The sequence below is a fragment of the Cherax quadricarinatus genome, chromosome 65 (assembly GCF_038502225.1).
Source record: "Cherax quadricarinatus isolate ZL_2023a chromosome 65, ASM3850222v1, whole genome shotgun sequence".
In the NCBI taxonomy this organism is placed as follows: Eukaryota; Metazoa; Arthropoda; class Malacostraca; order Decapoda; family Parastacidae; genus Cherax; species Cherax quadricarinatus.
The window spans coordinates 5298298-5316385 of NC_091356.1; the positions used below are offsets into that span (position 1 = coordinate 5298298).

Below are 18088 nucleotides of genomic sequence, written 5' to 3' on the forward strand. Positions count from 1 at the left end.
CTCACTCACTTACTTACTTGCTTACTTACTCAACAAAGCAAGGTGGCTCACCATTTTTTTCGGAAGGATATGGACATCCAGTGATAGGGAATTTAACTACAACATCCCCTTTATAACTTACAGGTTTAGGCACCTTAATTCCTAGGAGATAGGGTTCAGTCCCGCAAGTTCATATAGGTGAATGCATTCACATTAAGAACAAGAGGAGGATGTGAACTCCACATGCCAGACACCATGGGGCATAGACAGGGTAGACAAGAATAAGTTCTTCAACAAGGATACGACAAGAGATTTTGTTAGTTTAATAGTTTTATTGTACACCCTATAAACATATTGTGGATGGTAGTCAAAAGATTGCAGACACATAATGGGTCCAGGGACCAGGCACCGTGCAATGGTAACTAAGCAAGTTACAGTGATAATGAACTACTTTCAAAGTTTACCTTCAGTTATGTCTACATAAAATGTTGATGCAAATTAAAAGAGATATTGTAGCTCAGTAGAATCCAGACAGTAGCGACATCCAAGGGTCTGCTGATATTATTTGATGAACCATAGACACGTGGTTCCTCCTGCATGTTTTGTTTGCAATCGTGTCATTAAGATTTCGTGGGCAATAACTGACTGGTGTCAACTTCATTCAGTCTCAAGTCAATGAAGTTCAGTTGTAGTTCTTTTCTTTGTATTGTCCTGAAACTATTAGTTGACAACCTAAAATTGTAATTCACTCCCTCCTTGAAGGCCAGTTCATCAATTATATCATGCATTTGAAGACTAGTGTGTAATGCGGTGGCGGACCTACATTTTTAGGGCCCTGAAGCTTGAACTGTTATGGGGGCCCCTTCGCAGCCCCATCTCATACAGTAGACCCAACATTTTTAAGCATTGTGGACTAAAGTCACTTCTGGGCCCCTCTGGGAACAGGGGCCCTGAAGCTTAATCTTCATTAGTTTCATAGTAGATCAGCTCCTGGTGAAATGGAATTCACTGAAGGTGGACTCTGATTCCATTGTCTACAGGTCAACCATACCTGTGTCTGGCTTCTAACACAAGCATGCCACAATTGGAACTCTCTGAGTCAAGAGAATGTATGGACGATAGATATAATCAGTTACAGTTAGGTATCATCCTTAGATACATGGACGCACTTGACGGCAAACAGTTCAATTGAGAGTGGAAGCTTAAGCGTTGATTCATACTCCAGTTTCTATGTGGAAGCCTTCACTTTGTATGACAACAGTGCCACTACCAGCTGCACCAATGGGTTGATGAACATAGCCGTCAACACGCACGATTTGTGGAGGAGTGTTATGTGACAAAGGAATCAGTACAATTTAAGCCATCCTGTTTGGCTTCAGAACGAAGTTTTGGTTACGATTTATTATGGTTGTTTTGGGGAAAGTGATTTAGAAAGAGGAACCGCTGATGTCTTACTTGACATGGATCATGTATCTGATTCATTTTCAGATTTGTTTCAGTTTCTCTTTCATGCCACCTGTGAATGACTTGGATTTCATGAAGCTTAAAGAGACAGTAGCTGCTCTTTTTGCAGCCTCAGTATTACAGAAAGTTGATATTGACTTGCATATGTTAAAACTGCCGGGTTTCTGTGAGGTAATATTAATGGCAGGAATTATGGAGGCCTCCACACATTTTCGTCTGCATACATAATTTTCATGAATGGCTTATCTAGCTATGTTGTTCGTGAAAATTGGTAAGGTGACCCAAGAAGGCACTGTGACTTACCAAATCTTCTTAGAGGGGTACAAACATCACAATGCAGTGATAACTTATTAATCTACAACATCTCAGCATGACTTACAAGTGTAAACACCTTACGTACTACCCAAAAGATAGACTTTACTCTCACAAGCTCATATAAGTGAAAGTGTGCACAAGGAGAGCAAAGAAAGGATATTAAATATGGTATATAAAATACCACGTGGCATAGGGAGAGAGTATAGAAAAATAAGCCCTTCAACAGGACTACACCAAGAATAAATGGCAAGGTTGTAAATTACACATGTAACTGAACCACAAGACACAAGCTTCACCAGTTGGACAGAGATGATTGACGATGTTGGAAAGAGTAGAGTAAGTGGAGAGGTAGTGTGGGGTGATCAGTCCATCACACTTGATGGAAGATAATTATCAGTCTCTTATCCTAAAGCAAATACTCATACTTCCTCTCCATTCTGTCTACTATCTCCAGGTTTGTAATTCATCTCTGTATTTCTATATTTGACTGATGAAGTCTGCAGCACAAGCGAAACATTACGTCAATAAAGATACCTAAGTGTTGTATGTGTCTTACTCATCAATTTGTCGGTACCGGATTCCATTAATAATATGATGAGGTAAGTAAACATACACAGTATATATTCATGATACAATTTACACATCAGCTCCGGTTTATTTAACCTGGAAATGGAAACTGAATGTTTTGATCCATTTTCGACCATTAAGTCACTAGGTGATAATGTTTATGATGGACAGAAACATTACTTAATTTCTAATTTGTGGGTTGGTAGTGAATTGTTCGAAGCACAACAGAGTTTGATTTATAACCTGAGCAGGTCACGAGGGAGTTAAGAGTAGGCAGTGTCGTATATTAGTTCAGAGGTCTGCGAAGCTGTGTCATCGTTAGCATCATCTTCATCGCTGATGTATCCCGCTTGTGGTGGAACAGCCGGAGGTGTGGCATGTACTGAATATTGCCTGGGAAGCTGAGGCGGCACGCTTGGATTTGACGATAACTTTCTGGTCTGACTCACCTCTACTGAATTAGACTTATTCAGGGTGACATTTGCTGAAGGTCGTCTTGTATGAGTGACCTGTGCTGGAAGAGGCCTTGGCTGAGTGATCTCTGCAGGAGGCCTATGTTGAGGGATCTGTGCTGAAGGAGGCCTAGGCTGAGTGATCTCTACAGGAGGACTATGTTGAAGGATCTGTGATGAAGGAGGCCTAGGCTGAGTGATCTCTACAGGAGGCCCATGTTGAGGGATCTGTGCTGCAAGAGGCCTAGGCTGAGTGATCTCTACAGGAGGCCTATGTTGAGGAATCTGTGCTGAAAGAGGCCTAGTCTGATTGGCCTGTACTATAGGATTACTGGTCTGATTGATCTGTATGGAAAGTGGTTTTGTCTGAGTGGTTCCTGAAGGTGATCTGGTTTGGGTGATCTGTGCTTCAGGCTTCGCAAGGTTCCTCGAGCCTCTGTCTCTATAGCTAGTCTGAATGGATTCTCGGGGAGGAGGATGGGATGACAACGCTCGATTCTGATCAGGTGTGCTTCGATGTGAGTTCCCGGAGTCATTCGAGAAAGCAGGGTTTGTGTAGGAGGTATTTAGCCGGTTGGTAGTACTATTTTGTACATTGCTCTGCTTCAAGTGACTACTGGTTGGCAAAGCCTTGTCTGATGTCTTACAGAACCTAAAGTAGAGGAAGTAAGCCAAGGCTGCAATGAGAACACCAGTTACTAGTCCCCCGAAGAATGCTCCACATATAGCACCAGCGTGAGAAGGACAATCATCTGTGGGAGAGTCCGTTGGGACGAAAGTTGTGAGGGAGCTGCAGGAGGACTGAACAGAGGCCACGTTGGAATCTTGGCCTTCCTGCATGCGGGTGTCTCTCGCCCTCACGCGGTAGTGCACTAGCTGGTCACATAAAAGTGGCGACACCATCACTTGGGCCACACTGCCACCCTCCACCACAACATAGATGGCAGTATCCACCAGCATCCACTTATCACCATCATCACTCCAAAACACACGATACTCCATTGCTGTACAGAAAAGGTAATGCATTATTGTGGCAAGTATCTCGGAATAATTCAGTCACTATTGTAATATTTCAAATTAAAAGAAAATATTAGAAACTTTATTGTGCTTATTATCTATCTGTATTTATCTACTTGTAATTATCTATCTGGAATTATCTCTAGCTTCAATAATAGAACAATGCCTGTGGTGTCCTAAGCTTCACTATTTAATATGTTGTGTATTCACCTGTGGTTGCAGGGATCAAACCTCTGCTTCTGGCCCCGTCTCTTCGTTACTGGCTTTCTCCTCACCTGGCTGCGTGAGTCCTATCATGCTTAGTCTTAAAGCTGCGTGTGGATGTTGCCTCTTCCAATTTGCTATGAAGGTCACTCCGCTTCCTGTCAACTTTAAAGTATCCCTAACATTCCTGTGACTCATCTGTGTTTTTAACTTCCAGCTGTGCCCTCGTGTACCTGATTACCGCCTTTCTCAAACAGTCTGACTGACTACCCTGTCAATTTATCTAGGTATATGGAACCTTATTGTCGTGTCACTTCTGGTCTGTCTTCTAATGTCATCAGATTTAGCTCCTTTAGTCTCCAGGATTAGTATTGTTGTAATTCTTTAGCTTCGAGTCTGTGAACTCCGACAATGGAGATGCGAGTGTATGCACCCGGAGATGCGAGTGTATGCACCCGGAGATGCGAGTGTATGCACCCGGAGATGCGAGTGCATGCACCCGGCTGTGTTGCTGAGCAGACTTGCTGCAAACCTTTGCACCTTTTTCAACTTCTTGAAAGTCTTTACCAGATACGGGTTCTACACTGGTGCTGCATACTCCAAGATGGACCTGACATATGTCACATGCAGAGTCGTGAATGACTCCTTGTTTAGATTTCTTAAAGCTAACCTTAGATTTGCCAGACGCGTGTTTTACTGGTGAGGATAATTGGTTGACGTGTACTTCATAGTGATCTGCTCGGAACTGTGCTCACCCCGAGATCCTTCTCTTTGAGGGAGGTTTGTAGCCTTTGTCCCCTGAGCCTGTATCTGTTTCCAGTCCTCTTCGCTCTTCCCGATTTTCACGACTTTGCATGTGCTGGGGCTGTGGCTCGTACGTTGGATTGCGTGCAGCCAGCAGTAACAGCCTGGTTGATCAGGCTCTGATCCACCATGAGGCCTGGTCAAAGACCGGGCCGCGGGGGCGTTGACCCCCGGAACTCTCTCCAGGTAAACTCCAGGTAATAACCATTTGTCAGACCAGCATGTATGCTTAACATAAAGGTACGAAATTACAGGAAGGTATTTCTGACAGGTGCGAAAACACGGAAGAAGAAATACCGCACCATATTGCCTGCCTTGCTGCTAGGTGGTGAACAAGGGTAGCAGTGTCAGTAAACATGCCCAACACTTCCGTTCGTCCTGAAATCGAACCCTGGTCCGTCAGCTGTGAGCTGAGGCCGCTATGTGATAACAGATTACTACTTGAAGGCGATAATATAGGGTTGACTTAAGGGCGATTATTTAAATAAGATAAGGAAGGGGTAAGAGAGGTTTTGTGGGCGAGGAGCTTGGACTTCCAGCAGGCGTGCATAAGCGTGTTCGATAGGAGTGAATGGAGACGAGTGGTATTTGGGACCTGACGAGCTGTTGGAGTGTGAGCAGGGTAATATTTAGTGAAGGGATTCAGGGAAACCGGTTATTTTCATATAGCCGGACTTGAGTTCTGGAAATAGGAAGTACAATGCCTGCACTCTAAAGGAGGGGTTTGGGATATTGGCAGTTTGGAGGGATATGTTGTGTATCTTTATACGTATATGCTTCTAAACTGTTGTGTTCTGAGCATCTCTGCAAAAACAGTGATTATGTGTGAGGTGAAAGTGTTGAATGATGATGAAAGTATTTTTTTGGGGGGGATTTTCTTTCTTTTTGGGTCACCCTGCCTCGGTGGGAGATGGCCGACTTGTTAAAAAAAAAAAGTTAAGCGATAACTTACCATACCCACGGTCGAGGTCATCCCCGGGAGCAGTGAAGGTGAGGATGACCTGGTCTTCAGAGGTGTGGGCACGTAGGTCAGTGACCCGAGCTGGTGGAAAGATGTCTAACAGACCTGGTACCTTCACCACGACAGCTGACCCCATCTGCAACACCACCTCCTTCACTTGTAGTAGTAGTAGTAGTAGTAGTAGTAGTAGTAGTAGTAGTAGTAGTAGTAGTAGTAGTAGTGGTGGTGGTGGTAGCAGAAGAAGTAATTGTGGTAGCAGAAGTAGAAATAGTGATAGCAACAGCAGGAGCAGCAGCAATAGTAGTAGTAGTAGTTATAGTAGTAGTGGTGATAGTAGTAGTTATAATATTGGTGGTAATAATAGTAGTAGTGATAGTAGTAGTTATGATATTGGTGGTAATAATAGTAGTAGTAGTAGTAATAGAGTAGTAATAATAGTGTGTACAACATAAAACAGACTCCTAATAGTTACCCGAGGTCTCTACAGGCATCTCGGTAATTATAAAGGACCCCAATGGAAATAAGTCACTCTGACTTTTTTGGGTTATCCCAGGTTCTCTACACATATACTGCTATGTATGATAATTCTATGTAACTGTAATTGTGTATACCTAAATAAACTTACTTATTCAGTTATCCCTACATTGCCTACCTCAACCCTACACCACCTGCCTCTCTCCTACATCACCTGCCTCACTTCTACATCAGCTACCTCACTCCTTCACCACGTGCCTCATTCCTACCTCACCTGGCTCACTCCTGCATCAGTTACCTCATTCCTGCATCGTGCCATTATATTATATGCGAGGATAATGTTCCTAAACCCTACTGTCGTTAATGTCACTGGTTCTTCATTATGGGAAGGAGGGAAGCCTTCATGCCCGTGAAAGGCTCTTGATCCAAGAAAAAGGATCTGTTCCTCTCCTATAGATTAAACTTAATTACCTCCCATCCAGTTACCCCTTGCATGACCCTTAAGGGCTTTGCACTTCCCCATGATAATAATAATAATAATAATAATAATAATAATAATAATAATAATAATAATAATAATAATAATAAAATTATGTCCTTGGATCATGCTCGTCAACCACATTAAAGTTTCCTAGATGTGTGTACAACATACAGAAGGTGAAGAATAACTAACCACAGAAACATAGTTTGCAGTGAAGTCTTGAGCAGGGAGGAGGTGTATGGGGAGCGAACTACCACAGCAGGTGAGATCTGTACCGCCATCAGGAAACACAATACACACAGTTAGTTAAGAATTTAAGATAAGATTCCAGCACTTTACAAATATTTGGCTTTTTTTTTTATATAATACTGGTTAATATTCACGTCAGTTACTTGGTGAAACTCAGCCATTTACTTACTTTTTTATTATACCTAACAACGCATCCCAATTCAGGCGCAAATATTGATTTAATGTACGAATTGTTATCCTAGGAGATGTCAGTCACACAAATACTTTTACGAGAGGAAGATTATGCATAATTTTTAACTCATGTTTTCAGGTACTGCGCTGTAATTTACTGTATTGAACTGTAATACTGTAGCGACTCAGTACTCTACACTGGACGTTCGTGTCTACGAGTTCCTCGATACAACGGATATGGTCCGTTGCATCAGTCACTTTCCATACAACGGGTTTTCGCTAAAGCGGACATCCCCTTCTGTGTAGTTTATCACACACCGGTGACTCAGCACCAGCATTCATCCCAGTCGTTCTGCTAATATTCTGCTGATAAACAAGCAAGTTACAGGAATGTTTACCCACTGTAAATTATAAGAATTTACCTTCCATGACAGTTTGCAACTTTGGTGAAGATGAAGAGTGTTTTAACACTTTGGAATGATTTATGCGACAGTAATGTGACTACCACTGATGAATCAGGGTAATGTGACTACCACTGATGAATCAGGGTAATGTGACTACCACTGATGAATCAGGGTAATGTGACTACCACTGATGAATCAGGGTAATGTGACTACCACTGATGAATCAGGGTAATGTGACTACCACTGATGAATCAGGGTAATGTGACTACCACTGATGAATCAGGGTAATGTGACTACCACTGATGAATCAGGGTAATGTGACTACCATTGATGAATCAGGGTAATGTGACTACCACTGATGAATCAGGGTAATGTGACTACCACTGATGAATCAGGGTAATGTGACTACCACTGATGAATCAGGGTAATGTGACTACCACTGATGAATCAGGGTAATGTGACTACCACTGATGAATCAGGGTAATGTGACTACCACTGATGAATCAGGGTAATGTGACTACCACTGATGAATCAGGGTAATGTGACTACCACTGATGAATCAGGGTAATGTGACTACCACTGATGAATCAGGGTAATGTGACTACCACTGATGAATCAGGGTAATGTGACTACCACTGATGAATCAGGGTAATGTGACTACCACTGATGAATCAGGGTAATGTGACTACCACTGATGAATCAGGGTAATGTGACTACCACTGATGAATCAGGGTAATGTGACTACCACTGATGAATCAGGGTAATGTGACTACCACTGATGAATCAGGGTAATGTGACTACCACTGATGAATCAGGGTAATGTGACTACCACTGATGAATCAGGGTAATGTGACTACCACTGATGAATCAGGGTAATGTGACTACCACTGATGAATCAGGGTAATGTGACTACCACTGATGAATCAGGGTAATGTGACTACCACTGATGAATCAGAGTAATGTGACTACCACTGATGAATCAGGGTAATGTGACTACCACTGATGAATCAGGGTAATGTGACTACCACTGATGAATCAGGGTAATGTGACTACCACTGATGAATCAAGGTAATGTGACTACCACTGATGAATCAAGGTAATGTGACTACCACTGATGAATCAAGGTAATGTGACTACCACTGATGAATCAAGGTAATGTGACTACCACTGATGAATCAAGGTAATGTGACTACCACTGATGAATCAGGGTAATGTGACTACCACTGATGAATCAGGGTAATGTGACTACCACTGATGAATCAGGGTAATGTGACTACCACTGATGAATCAGGGTAATGTGACTACCACTGATGAATCAAGGTAATGTGACTACCACTGATGAATCAAGGTAATGTGACTACCACTGATGAATCAGGGTAATGTGACTACCACTGATGAATCAAGGTAATGTGACTACCACTGATGAATCAGGGTAATGTGACTACCACTGATGAATCAGGGTAATGTGACTACCACTGATGAATCAGGGTAATGTGACTACCACTGATGAATCAGGGTAATGTGACTACCACTGATGAATCAAGGTAATGTGACTACCACTGATGAATCAAGGTAATGTGACTACCACTGATGAATCAAGGTAATGTGACTACCACTGATGAATCAAGGTAATGTGACTACCACTGATGAATCAAGGTAATGTGACTACCACTGATGAATCAAGGTAATGTGACTACCACTGATGAATCAGGGTAATGTGACTACCACTGATGAATCAAGGTAATGTGACTACCACTGATGAATCAAGGTAATGTGACTACCACTGATGAATCAAGGTAATGTGACTACCACTGATGAATCAAGGTAATGTGACTACCACTGATGAATCAGGGTAATGTGACTACCACTGATGAATCAAGGTAATGTGACTACCACTGATGAATCAAGGTAATGTGACTACCACTGATGAATCAGGGTAATGTGACTACCACTGATGAATCAGGGTAATGTGACTACCACTGATGAATCAAGGTAATGTGACTACCACTGATGAATCAGGGTAATGTGACTACCACTGATGAATCAAGGTAATGTGACTACCACTGATGAATCAGGGTAATGTGACTACCACTGATGAATCAAGGTAATGTGACTACCACTGATGAATCAAGGTAATGTGACTACCACTGATGAATCAGGGTAATGTGACTACCACTGATGAATCAAGGTAATGTGACTACCACTGATGAATCAAGGTAATGTGACTACCACTGATGAATCAGGGTAATGTGACTACCACTGATGAATCAAGGTAATGTGACTACCACTGATGAATCAAGGTAATGTGACTACCACTGATGAATCAGGGTAATGTGACTACCACTGATGAATCAAGGTAATGTGACTACCACTGATGAATCAAGGTAATGTGACTACCACTGATGAATCAAGGTAATGTGACTACCACTGATGAATCAGGATTTACTATAACTGTTAGATGACATTTCGGTACGATCACGTTCGATTAATTTAGGTTAGGTTTGCTTGGTTTGGGTTGGGTTGGGTTTGACTGAACTGGGTTAGGTTGGGTTGGGTTAGAGCCCAAATTAACCCTCAAGAAATTTTTTTTAGCAATTTGGCCGAAAAAAAATGAACATTGCAAAATTCAGTTAACATTATACACTGTAAACTATATATCATCACTCATTTCCGCCAAGCACCTAATAATAATAATAATAATAATAATAATAATAATAATAATAATAATAATAATAATAATAATAATACGGTATACTAAAAAAATGAACACTGATAGGCGCAAACAAAAGCCACTATGCATACAGTGCGTTTAAGACAAATTTTCATATACCTTCGCACATAGTGTAGTACACTGCCACCTCTAGTTGGTGAGCTCTGGGGATTTTGTGTGACTATGTTGTTAGTCGTGCAAATTACCCTATTTTCCAGCATATAAGGCGCACTACAGAAGTATCATAATGATAAATCAGTAACCATATTCAAGGGTTAATTATTCTCTTACTGTACGCTAAAGCGTAACCCAAAGCCTATCCTTGACCTTGACCTTGAGGATATAAGGCGCAGGTTGATTTTCCAAGACTTTTTGTGGAAAAACTAATGCGCCTTATATGCCGGAAAATACAGTAAGAGCTGGTCACATTGCATGCACAAGTAAATGTCATCCATCTTTGTACAAACATTGTATCGTGTTGTATCATGTGGAAATAAATCTTTGACTTTAGATTTGACCTGCCTTTCATTGGATTATAAATTTATTGAATCCCATTTCACAGGTGTTGTGTAATACCTAAGGCGCTTCCCCGTCAATGCTATGAAAATAGGGAGAGTAGTGACCTGGTTTAGTGTTGCTGGTGGTACCCACGATCTTGGAGGAGGATGTAGAGGAGACGTTGACCTGAAGGGTGTAGGCACTTCTACCACTGGGGACGTAAACCAAGTACCTGGAGTATACTCCATCCCCTCCTGTCACGTCAGGACCTAGTGGAATAATAATAATAGTAATAATAATAATAATAATAATAATAATAATAATAATAATAATAATAATAATAATAATAATAATAATAATAAAATAATAATAATAAGTTTCTTTATCCTATGTGTGGGTTATTTGTGTATTGTCCTAGTCACGGTATTGTGCCTTTTTATTCAATAATAATAAATTTGATCCTCGAATTAAACTTAATTAATTTCGATTTTCCAAGGCACTGTATGACACCCTACAAGTTTAGCGTAGGGGACAAGAACACAACATAAACACATCTTCACATGGACACATGTCTATGGGTGTGGCATGCAAAGAGTACGTAACCTTTATTCGGCGCATGTACACACCCTCATTTACAGGCTATCTCCCCCAACCAGCGAACCAGGTTGCTAAGAGTTGATGATGGGGCCCCGTCGTTCAACTAGTGACCAGGTTCTAGCCAATAAGATGATTTTGGCAATCGCAGAGGTTATGTGGGTACCGCTCTCCTGTCTGCCCTTGTCATTCCCATTCTAGAGCTGGTTGAAGCACGGTCTGCTATCTTGTGGCTTCTATTTCTGCCTTGCTTATCGTGGAGTGCACTATACTTATCACTGTACATAGTGTACATATTGCTGTTCTAAATTGGTGAAGGATAATATAAGTCTAAACTTTTTCTGCTGTGTTTATTTTGCTCCCATTACACCCGGGATAACAGGCCATTTGGATTCCTGGGTTGTAATATGGGTAGCCTGTCCGAGAGCTGGAGCTGGACTTAGAGAAACGGTTGAGCTTAGGGTGAAGCTCGTAGCAGGAACATTGTGCAGCTTGCTGTCTGGCATTGCTTTACAAATTTTGCGTGTCAGTTGCTTTATGGTCAGCCTTGCTATTGTGTGATCGTTCAACAGCTCGCTACTAGCTTGTTCGGTGTGCTCGCTTCGCTAAGGTCAATCTTCTAGAACAGTGTAGCTGTCTGGCATTGCTTTACAAATTTTGCGTGTCAGTTGTTACTAGCCTGTTCGGTGTGGAGAATTTTGCAGCCGGCTTTGCTTGTATGCGTATTTTGCAATAGTACTGTGCATAGCTAAGCGTGTTCTGCAAATTAACGTGTTACGTAGGGGTATTCTGCAATCTTACTGTGCATAGCGAATAACTTATGCCACCTAGACGAGTCAGACGTCTGGTGTCGGCATATACTTTGCATAACCTACCTAAATTGTCCCTACAGCGTTGTTGGCAAATTGCTCGTTCCATTGGCATTAAATACAAACGCACTCTCACAGCTGCGCAACTGCGTTCACTGATTGCTGACAAACTTATAGAAGAAGAGATGGCACATCAGACTCCTCCCTCTACGGGAGCTAGGGCAAAAACTCCTATGTTCTCGCACGAGGAAGATGATACACCTACGGAGCAAAATGGTCAGTATAGTGCAGCTGGGTTGTCTCAGGGTGAATCAGCGTCGTTGGCACTTGAGCTGGCAAAAATCAATCTTGAGCAAACTAGGGAACAGAGAGCATTCGCAAGGGAAGAATTTGATGGGGAAAGAGAAAGGAGGCAGTTTTCGCATTCTGTAAATGATTTTAGTTTACAAAAAGCAGTACAGCTTGTTCCCCGCTTCAATGAGGCCGAACCAGAACAATTTTTCGAAAGCTTCGAAAATCAGGCTCGAGCCTTGAGGTGGCCGGAACAACATTGGGCATCGTTGGTTCATACAGCATTATTGGGTAAGGCACAGGAATTTACGTCAGTATTAAATGACGCTGAATTTTCTGATTATCAAGTAGTGAAGACCACAGTGTTGGGAGCATATACATGTATCCCAGCCAAATACGGTAAGCTTTTTAAATTAAGCAGGCGGCAGCTTGGTCAATCCCTAGTGGACTTTGTGAGACAGCAAACCAAAGCTTTTACCAGCTGGTATAAAGCAAGTGGTGTCTCTACCTTTGAGGAGCTGGTACAGCTTATTCTGATTGATAACTGCTGGACTCTGTGGGACCAGAGGTTCGAGTCTTTCTGCAGGATCGTGACTTAACCACTGCATTGGAGGCAGCCAGGTTGGCTGATACCTTCGAAACTAACCGCTCCTTTTCCGAGCGGTCCCGTCTCTCTTTTCAACAGCCTGGCATGAGCAGAGATCGTCAACCTTGGAGAATGAAATGCCAGCCGGAGGGAGAACGTCTACGTCAGCCAACTAAGTCACCTGGTGAGCCACGCTTCTCAACTTATGGTCCACCTGCGGAGAGGCAAACTACTCATGGTGCATCTCGACAACAGTATCCAGAGAGACACCAGCCAGAACGACACCATTTGCAACGTCAGCAGGGAGTAAAGGGCAAGCCTGTCGTCTGCTTCTTCTGTAACAAAGTAGGTCACATCCGTCCCAACTGCCCCCATAAACCCCAACCCATTGGGAAAATCTTTAATATCCCTAGTAACATGTCCCCTAGAGAAGTAGAAAAAGGTATGGCCCCTTATTATTGCACGAGTCTTATTTCCCTTCAGGAAAACTCAGAAACAACTGAAGTAAAGACCTTTAGAGATACTGGAGCATATTGCTCACTTGTAAGAGAAGGAATATTACCCCTTTCAGAGAACACTTCCTTGAATTCCTCTGTTTTATTGGAAGCATTTGGAGGAGCTATATATTCTGTTCCTTTGCATAAAATTTATGTACAGTGCAAATATTACACTGGGTACTTGACTGTAGGTGTCTCAAAAGGATTTCCCATGAAAGATGCCATGTTATTACTGGGTAATAACATTACTACTGTTAGTGTCCTGAACCTATAATGATTAATTCTTCTCCGGTGTTGGCCATAACTCAGGCAACATCCCAAGGGTTGTCTGGAGAGAATGTTGACCTATCCTTGGACGACTCCGATCTCGGAATAGCCACGTTGTTTTATGAGGCACACCGGCCGGAGCCTCTTAAATCAAGTGAACAGACCCCGATCAAGCCTTCCTATTCCCAGGTTGCAGGATTGCCAGATGTCTCTGTTTCCGTGCCCGAGGGACTGTCCTTCCGGGAGGAACAACGAAAGGACCCTTCTTTAAAATTCGCTTTTGAGGCAGCCATGGGTAAATCCTCTTTGGGTCATCCGGTCAAGTATGAAGTTAAAAAAGATTATTTGATCTGCACTGAGACTGGTAAGGAGATAGAGGGCCGGCAATTGTATGACAGGTTAGTGGTTCCAACCAAGTTTAGACCTCAAATATTAAATATAGCTCATAATACGTCATTAGGAGGTCACTTAGGAATTACAAAAACCTTGTATAGAATCACAAAAGAAATTTATTGGCCAAAATTAAAGAAAGATGTGAAGAATCATATTAGGTATTGCCGAGAATGTCAGCAAGTAGGGAAACCTGGACATTCCATTAAACCTGCACCTCTCCAACCTATACCTGCTGATGGAGAACCTTTTGCAGATTTAATTATAGATTGTGTAGGTCCACTACCTAGGTCAAAGTCGGGAAATCAATATTTATTTACGATTATGGATAAAGTAACCAGATATCCTGAAGCAATTCCCATGCATAGTATTAATACTAAAGCTATTCTCAAAGCTTTAACAAAATTCATTTCTTGTTTTGGCATTCCTAAAACTATTCAAAGTGATCAAGGTACTAACTTCACTGCCAAAGCATTTAGGGAAGTATTAACTAGGTTAGGGATAATCCACAACTTATCCACTGCCTATCATCCTCAGTCCCAAGGCGCCTTGGAAAGATTCCATTAGACATTAAAAACAATGATGAACTTTTTGCATGCACTTTCCTACAGACTGGGATGAATCACTACCTTTGTTGTTCTCAGTACGAGAGACGGTGCAAGAGTCTACAGGGTATAGTCCGTTTGAGCTGATCTTTGGGCACAATGTACGAGGTCCTCTTCGGGTGCTCAAAGAAGGATGGATGGCAGAAGACGTTAGCTCAACACTCTACAACCCGTCTTCAAGGTTGCAGGTGGCACGTCAGTTAGCCAAGGCTAACCTAAAGACAGCTCAAAGTAAGATGAAACAGAGGTATGACAGAAGTGCACAATTCCGCTCCTTCCATCCAAGAGACAAGGTGTTGGTGTAGGAACCTATACCTGGCCACACCTTGAAAGCTAGATTTACGGGACCTATGCAGATTGTAAGTAGATTATCTGATGTAAATTATGTGGTAGCTCCCATTGATAAGACCTCAAAAACTAAAATTTACCACATCAATCAATTAAAGTCTTTTCATACACCAGATAAAGTCCCAGTAATGACTCTGTCCTCTACCTCTGAGGACGACTCTGATTCTTTGCACTTTATCTCTGAAATTAATATTAAACTTTCAAATTCTGTCCTCAAGGATCCTAGCCCTTTAATGGAGGGATTATCTGAAACTCAAGCAACATATTTAACGGAGCTTCTACAGTCATATCCTAATATTTTTCCGGATGTGCCGAAAAAATGTACGTTAGGTTATCATGATGTAGATGTGGGAAACTCTAAACCAATTAAACTCTCCCCCTACAGAGCTAATCCTGAAAAGCAAAGGCTACTTCAGCAGGAAGTAGAATTTTTGTTAAAGCATGGTTTAGTGGAGGAGTCATCTAGTCCATGGGCTTCACCGTGCATCCTTGTGAAGAAGGCTGATGGAGGGTTTCGTATGTGTACAGACTACCGTAAGGTGAACGAGGTCACCATTACAGATGCTTACCCTCTTCCTCGTCTGGATGACGTAATTGACTTTGTGGGTAAGGCTACTTTTGTGTCCAAGTTAGATCTCCTTAAAGGCTACTATCAGGTACCTTTGACGGATAAGGCGAAGGAAATCTCTGCCTTCGTAATTCCAGGAGGTCATTATCAATACAGTTACCCCCTTCGGAATGAAAAATTCCCCCTCTTCATTCCAGAAACTTATCCATCAGGCTATTAAAGGACTTGAAGGCACGGCAGCGTACCTAGATGATATTGTTGTGGTGTCTGATACTTGGGATAAACACCTACTTAGACTTAAGGCTCTTTTTGAGACCTTTAAGAGTTCCCATTTAACAGTTAATTTATCTAAATCTTCCTTTGGCCAGGCCACTATCACTTTTCTAGGCCATGAAGTAGGTAGTGGTAAAGTTGCACCTAAACTTGCTAAAGTTTTTGCTATTAAAGATTATCCAGTTCCTCATGATAGGAAATCTCTTCAACGTTTCCTAGGCATGATAGGATTTTACAGAAGATTCTGTAAGAATTTCTCAGATATTGTAGCCCCTCTTACCTCTCTTACCAGTCACAAAGTTCCCTTTAATTGGACCTCAGACTGTAACACTGCTTTTAATAAAGCAAAAAGATTATTGTGTACTGCACCCATTCTCTTGTCTCCAGACTTCTCCAAACCTTTTTCATTACAGGTTGATGCTTGTGAGTCTGGGGTTGGGGCGGTACTATTACAAAACGAGAATGAGGAGTTGCAGCCTGTAGCATACTTTTCAGCCAAGTTCCAGCCACATCAGAGGGCTTACTCTACCATTGATAAAGAAGCCCTCGCGCTGGTACTGGCTTTGGAGCATTTCGATGTTTATGTGGGCCAGACATCGCAGGTGGTCACAGTCTACAGTGATCACAATCCTCTAGTATATTTCCAAGCCATGAAGAACCACAACACAAGGCTCATACGCTGGACGCTAAGGCTGCAGCCCTATAATATTTCCATTAAATATATTGCCGGCAAAGAAAATATGTTGGCAGACTCTTTATCTAGAGTCTAATATTTTTATTTATTTAGGTTAGGATGTTATTTGTGGTAACCCCTTTTCACGCTCTTTTTTTTTATCCCCTGGTGTGGGTTTTTTTTTTTTAGTGAGGGGATGCGGGCTACTGTCCGCCTGTATCTTGGACCTATGCTAGCCTGTCTGACTGCTGTCTCACTCTAAGTTTAGGGTTTGGCTTTTGGTCACGAGAAAAGCTGAGCTCTATCTAAGAGTTGGATGGTGGAGAGGAAAGGCGGTCCCATTATTTTGTGCCATGGCGGCACGGTTACCACTGGGAGGTGGCAGCCTAATCCTGAGCCTTCTCGGGGTGGGGGTGTGGCATGCAAAGAGTACGTAACCTTCGGCGCATGTACACACCCTCATTTACAGGCTATCTCCCCCAACCAGCAAACCAGGTTGCTAAGAGTTGATGATGGGGCCCCGTCGTTCAACTAGTGACCAGGTTCTAGCCAATAAGATAGTTTTGGCAATCGCAGAGGTTATGTGGGTACCGCTCTCCTGTCTGCCCTTGTCATTCCCATTCTAGAGCTGGTTGAAGCACGGTCTGCTATCTTGTGGCTTCTATTTCTGCCTTGCTTACCGTGGAGTGCACTATACTTATCACTGTACATAGTGTACATATTGCTGTTCTAAATTGGTGAAGGATAATAAGTCTAAACTTTTTCTGCTGTGTTTATTTTGCTCCCATTACACCCGGGATAACAGGCCATTTGGATTCCTGGGTTGTAATAATGGGGAACATCATTTGATAAGTTGTAGACGATAGTAACACTTGACTGGTACAGTATTTAGACTTGATGATAGGTTAGAGCAACATTACTGAACATTGTTCAGGAAGAACAGAGGAAAAAATGGCACAGGTGAAAACATACTTACTTCCTCCTCCGTTGTCGTAGAGTGGAAGTTCATACTTGTCGTTTCCCACCAGGAACACGACCACCACCTGGGCACCCACTATCAGCCTGCTGTCCTGTGTTACCTGGGTGTACGTCGTGCAGGTGAGACCTATAGTCACACTTCTAGGCACTCATTCTCTTGTTTAAATGAGGTGAAAAATTTAGCTATCAGTTACGGATTACCTTTTGATAGAGACCAGTGTTAGGAGACAATTGCCCTGTTTCATGATTTATAAACACTCCCACCACCAACAACCAGAAATAACTGATTTAAGAACCAGGAATAATGGATTTACGTTAGATAAATTTAGATTTAAAAAGGCCATAGGTAAGTACTGGTTTTTCAGAGTTGTGGATGCGTGGAACAATCTTCCGAGTAGGGTAACAGAGGCTAAGACCTTGGGTAGCTTTAAAAAGAGATTGGACAAATATATGAATGGG

General features: G+C 42.2%; 1 protein-coding gene across 3 annotated transcripts in view; it reads right to left on the bottom strand.

Moving 5' to 3' along the window:
* Positions 1-773: 773 nt before the first annotated feature.
* Positions 774-18088, bottom strand: part of LOC128700573 (calcium-activated chloride channel regulator 2) — a 49758-nt gene continuing 32443 nt past the window's right edge. For all 3 annotated transcript variants that reach the window (XM_070098892.1, XM_070098893.1, XM_070098891.1), the window contains 5 exons: positions 17628-17730; positions 10876-11019; positions 6911-6987; positions 5755-5899; positions 774-3781 (listed from right to left, as the gene is read on the bottom strand). In XM_070098892.1, the coding sequence (XP_069954993.1) occupies positions 2589-3781; positions 5755-5899; positions 6911-6987; positions 10876-11019; positions 17628-17730 (1662 nt within the window). In that variant the 3' untranslated portion in view covers positions 774-2588. The remainder of the gene's footprint in view (positions 3782-5754; positions 5900-6910; positions 6988-10875; positions 11020-17627; positions 17731-18088) is intronic.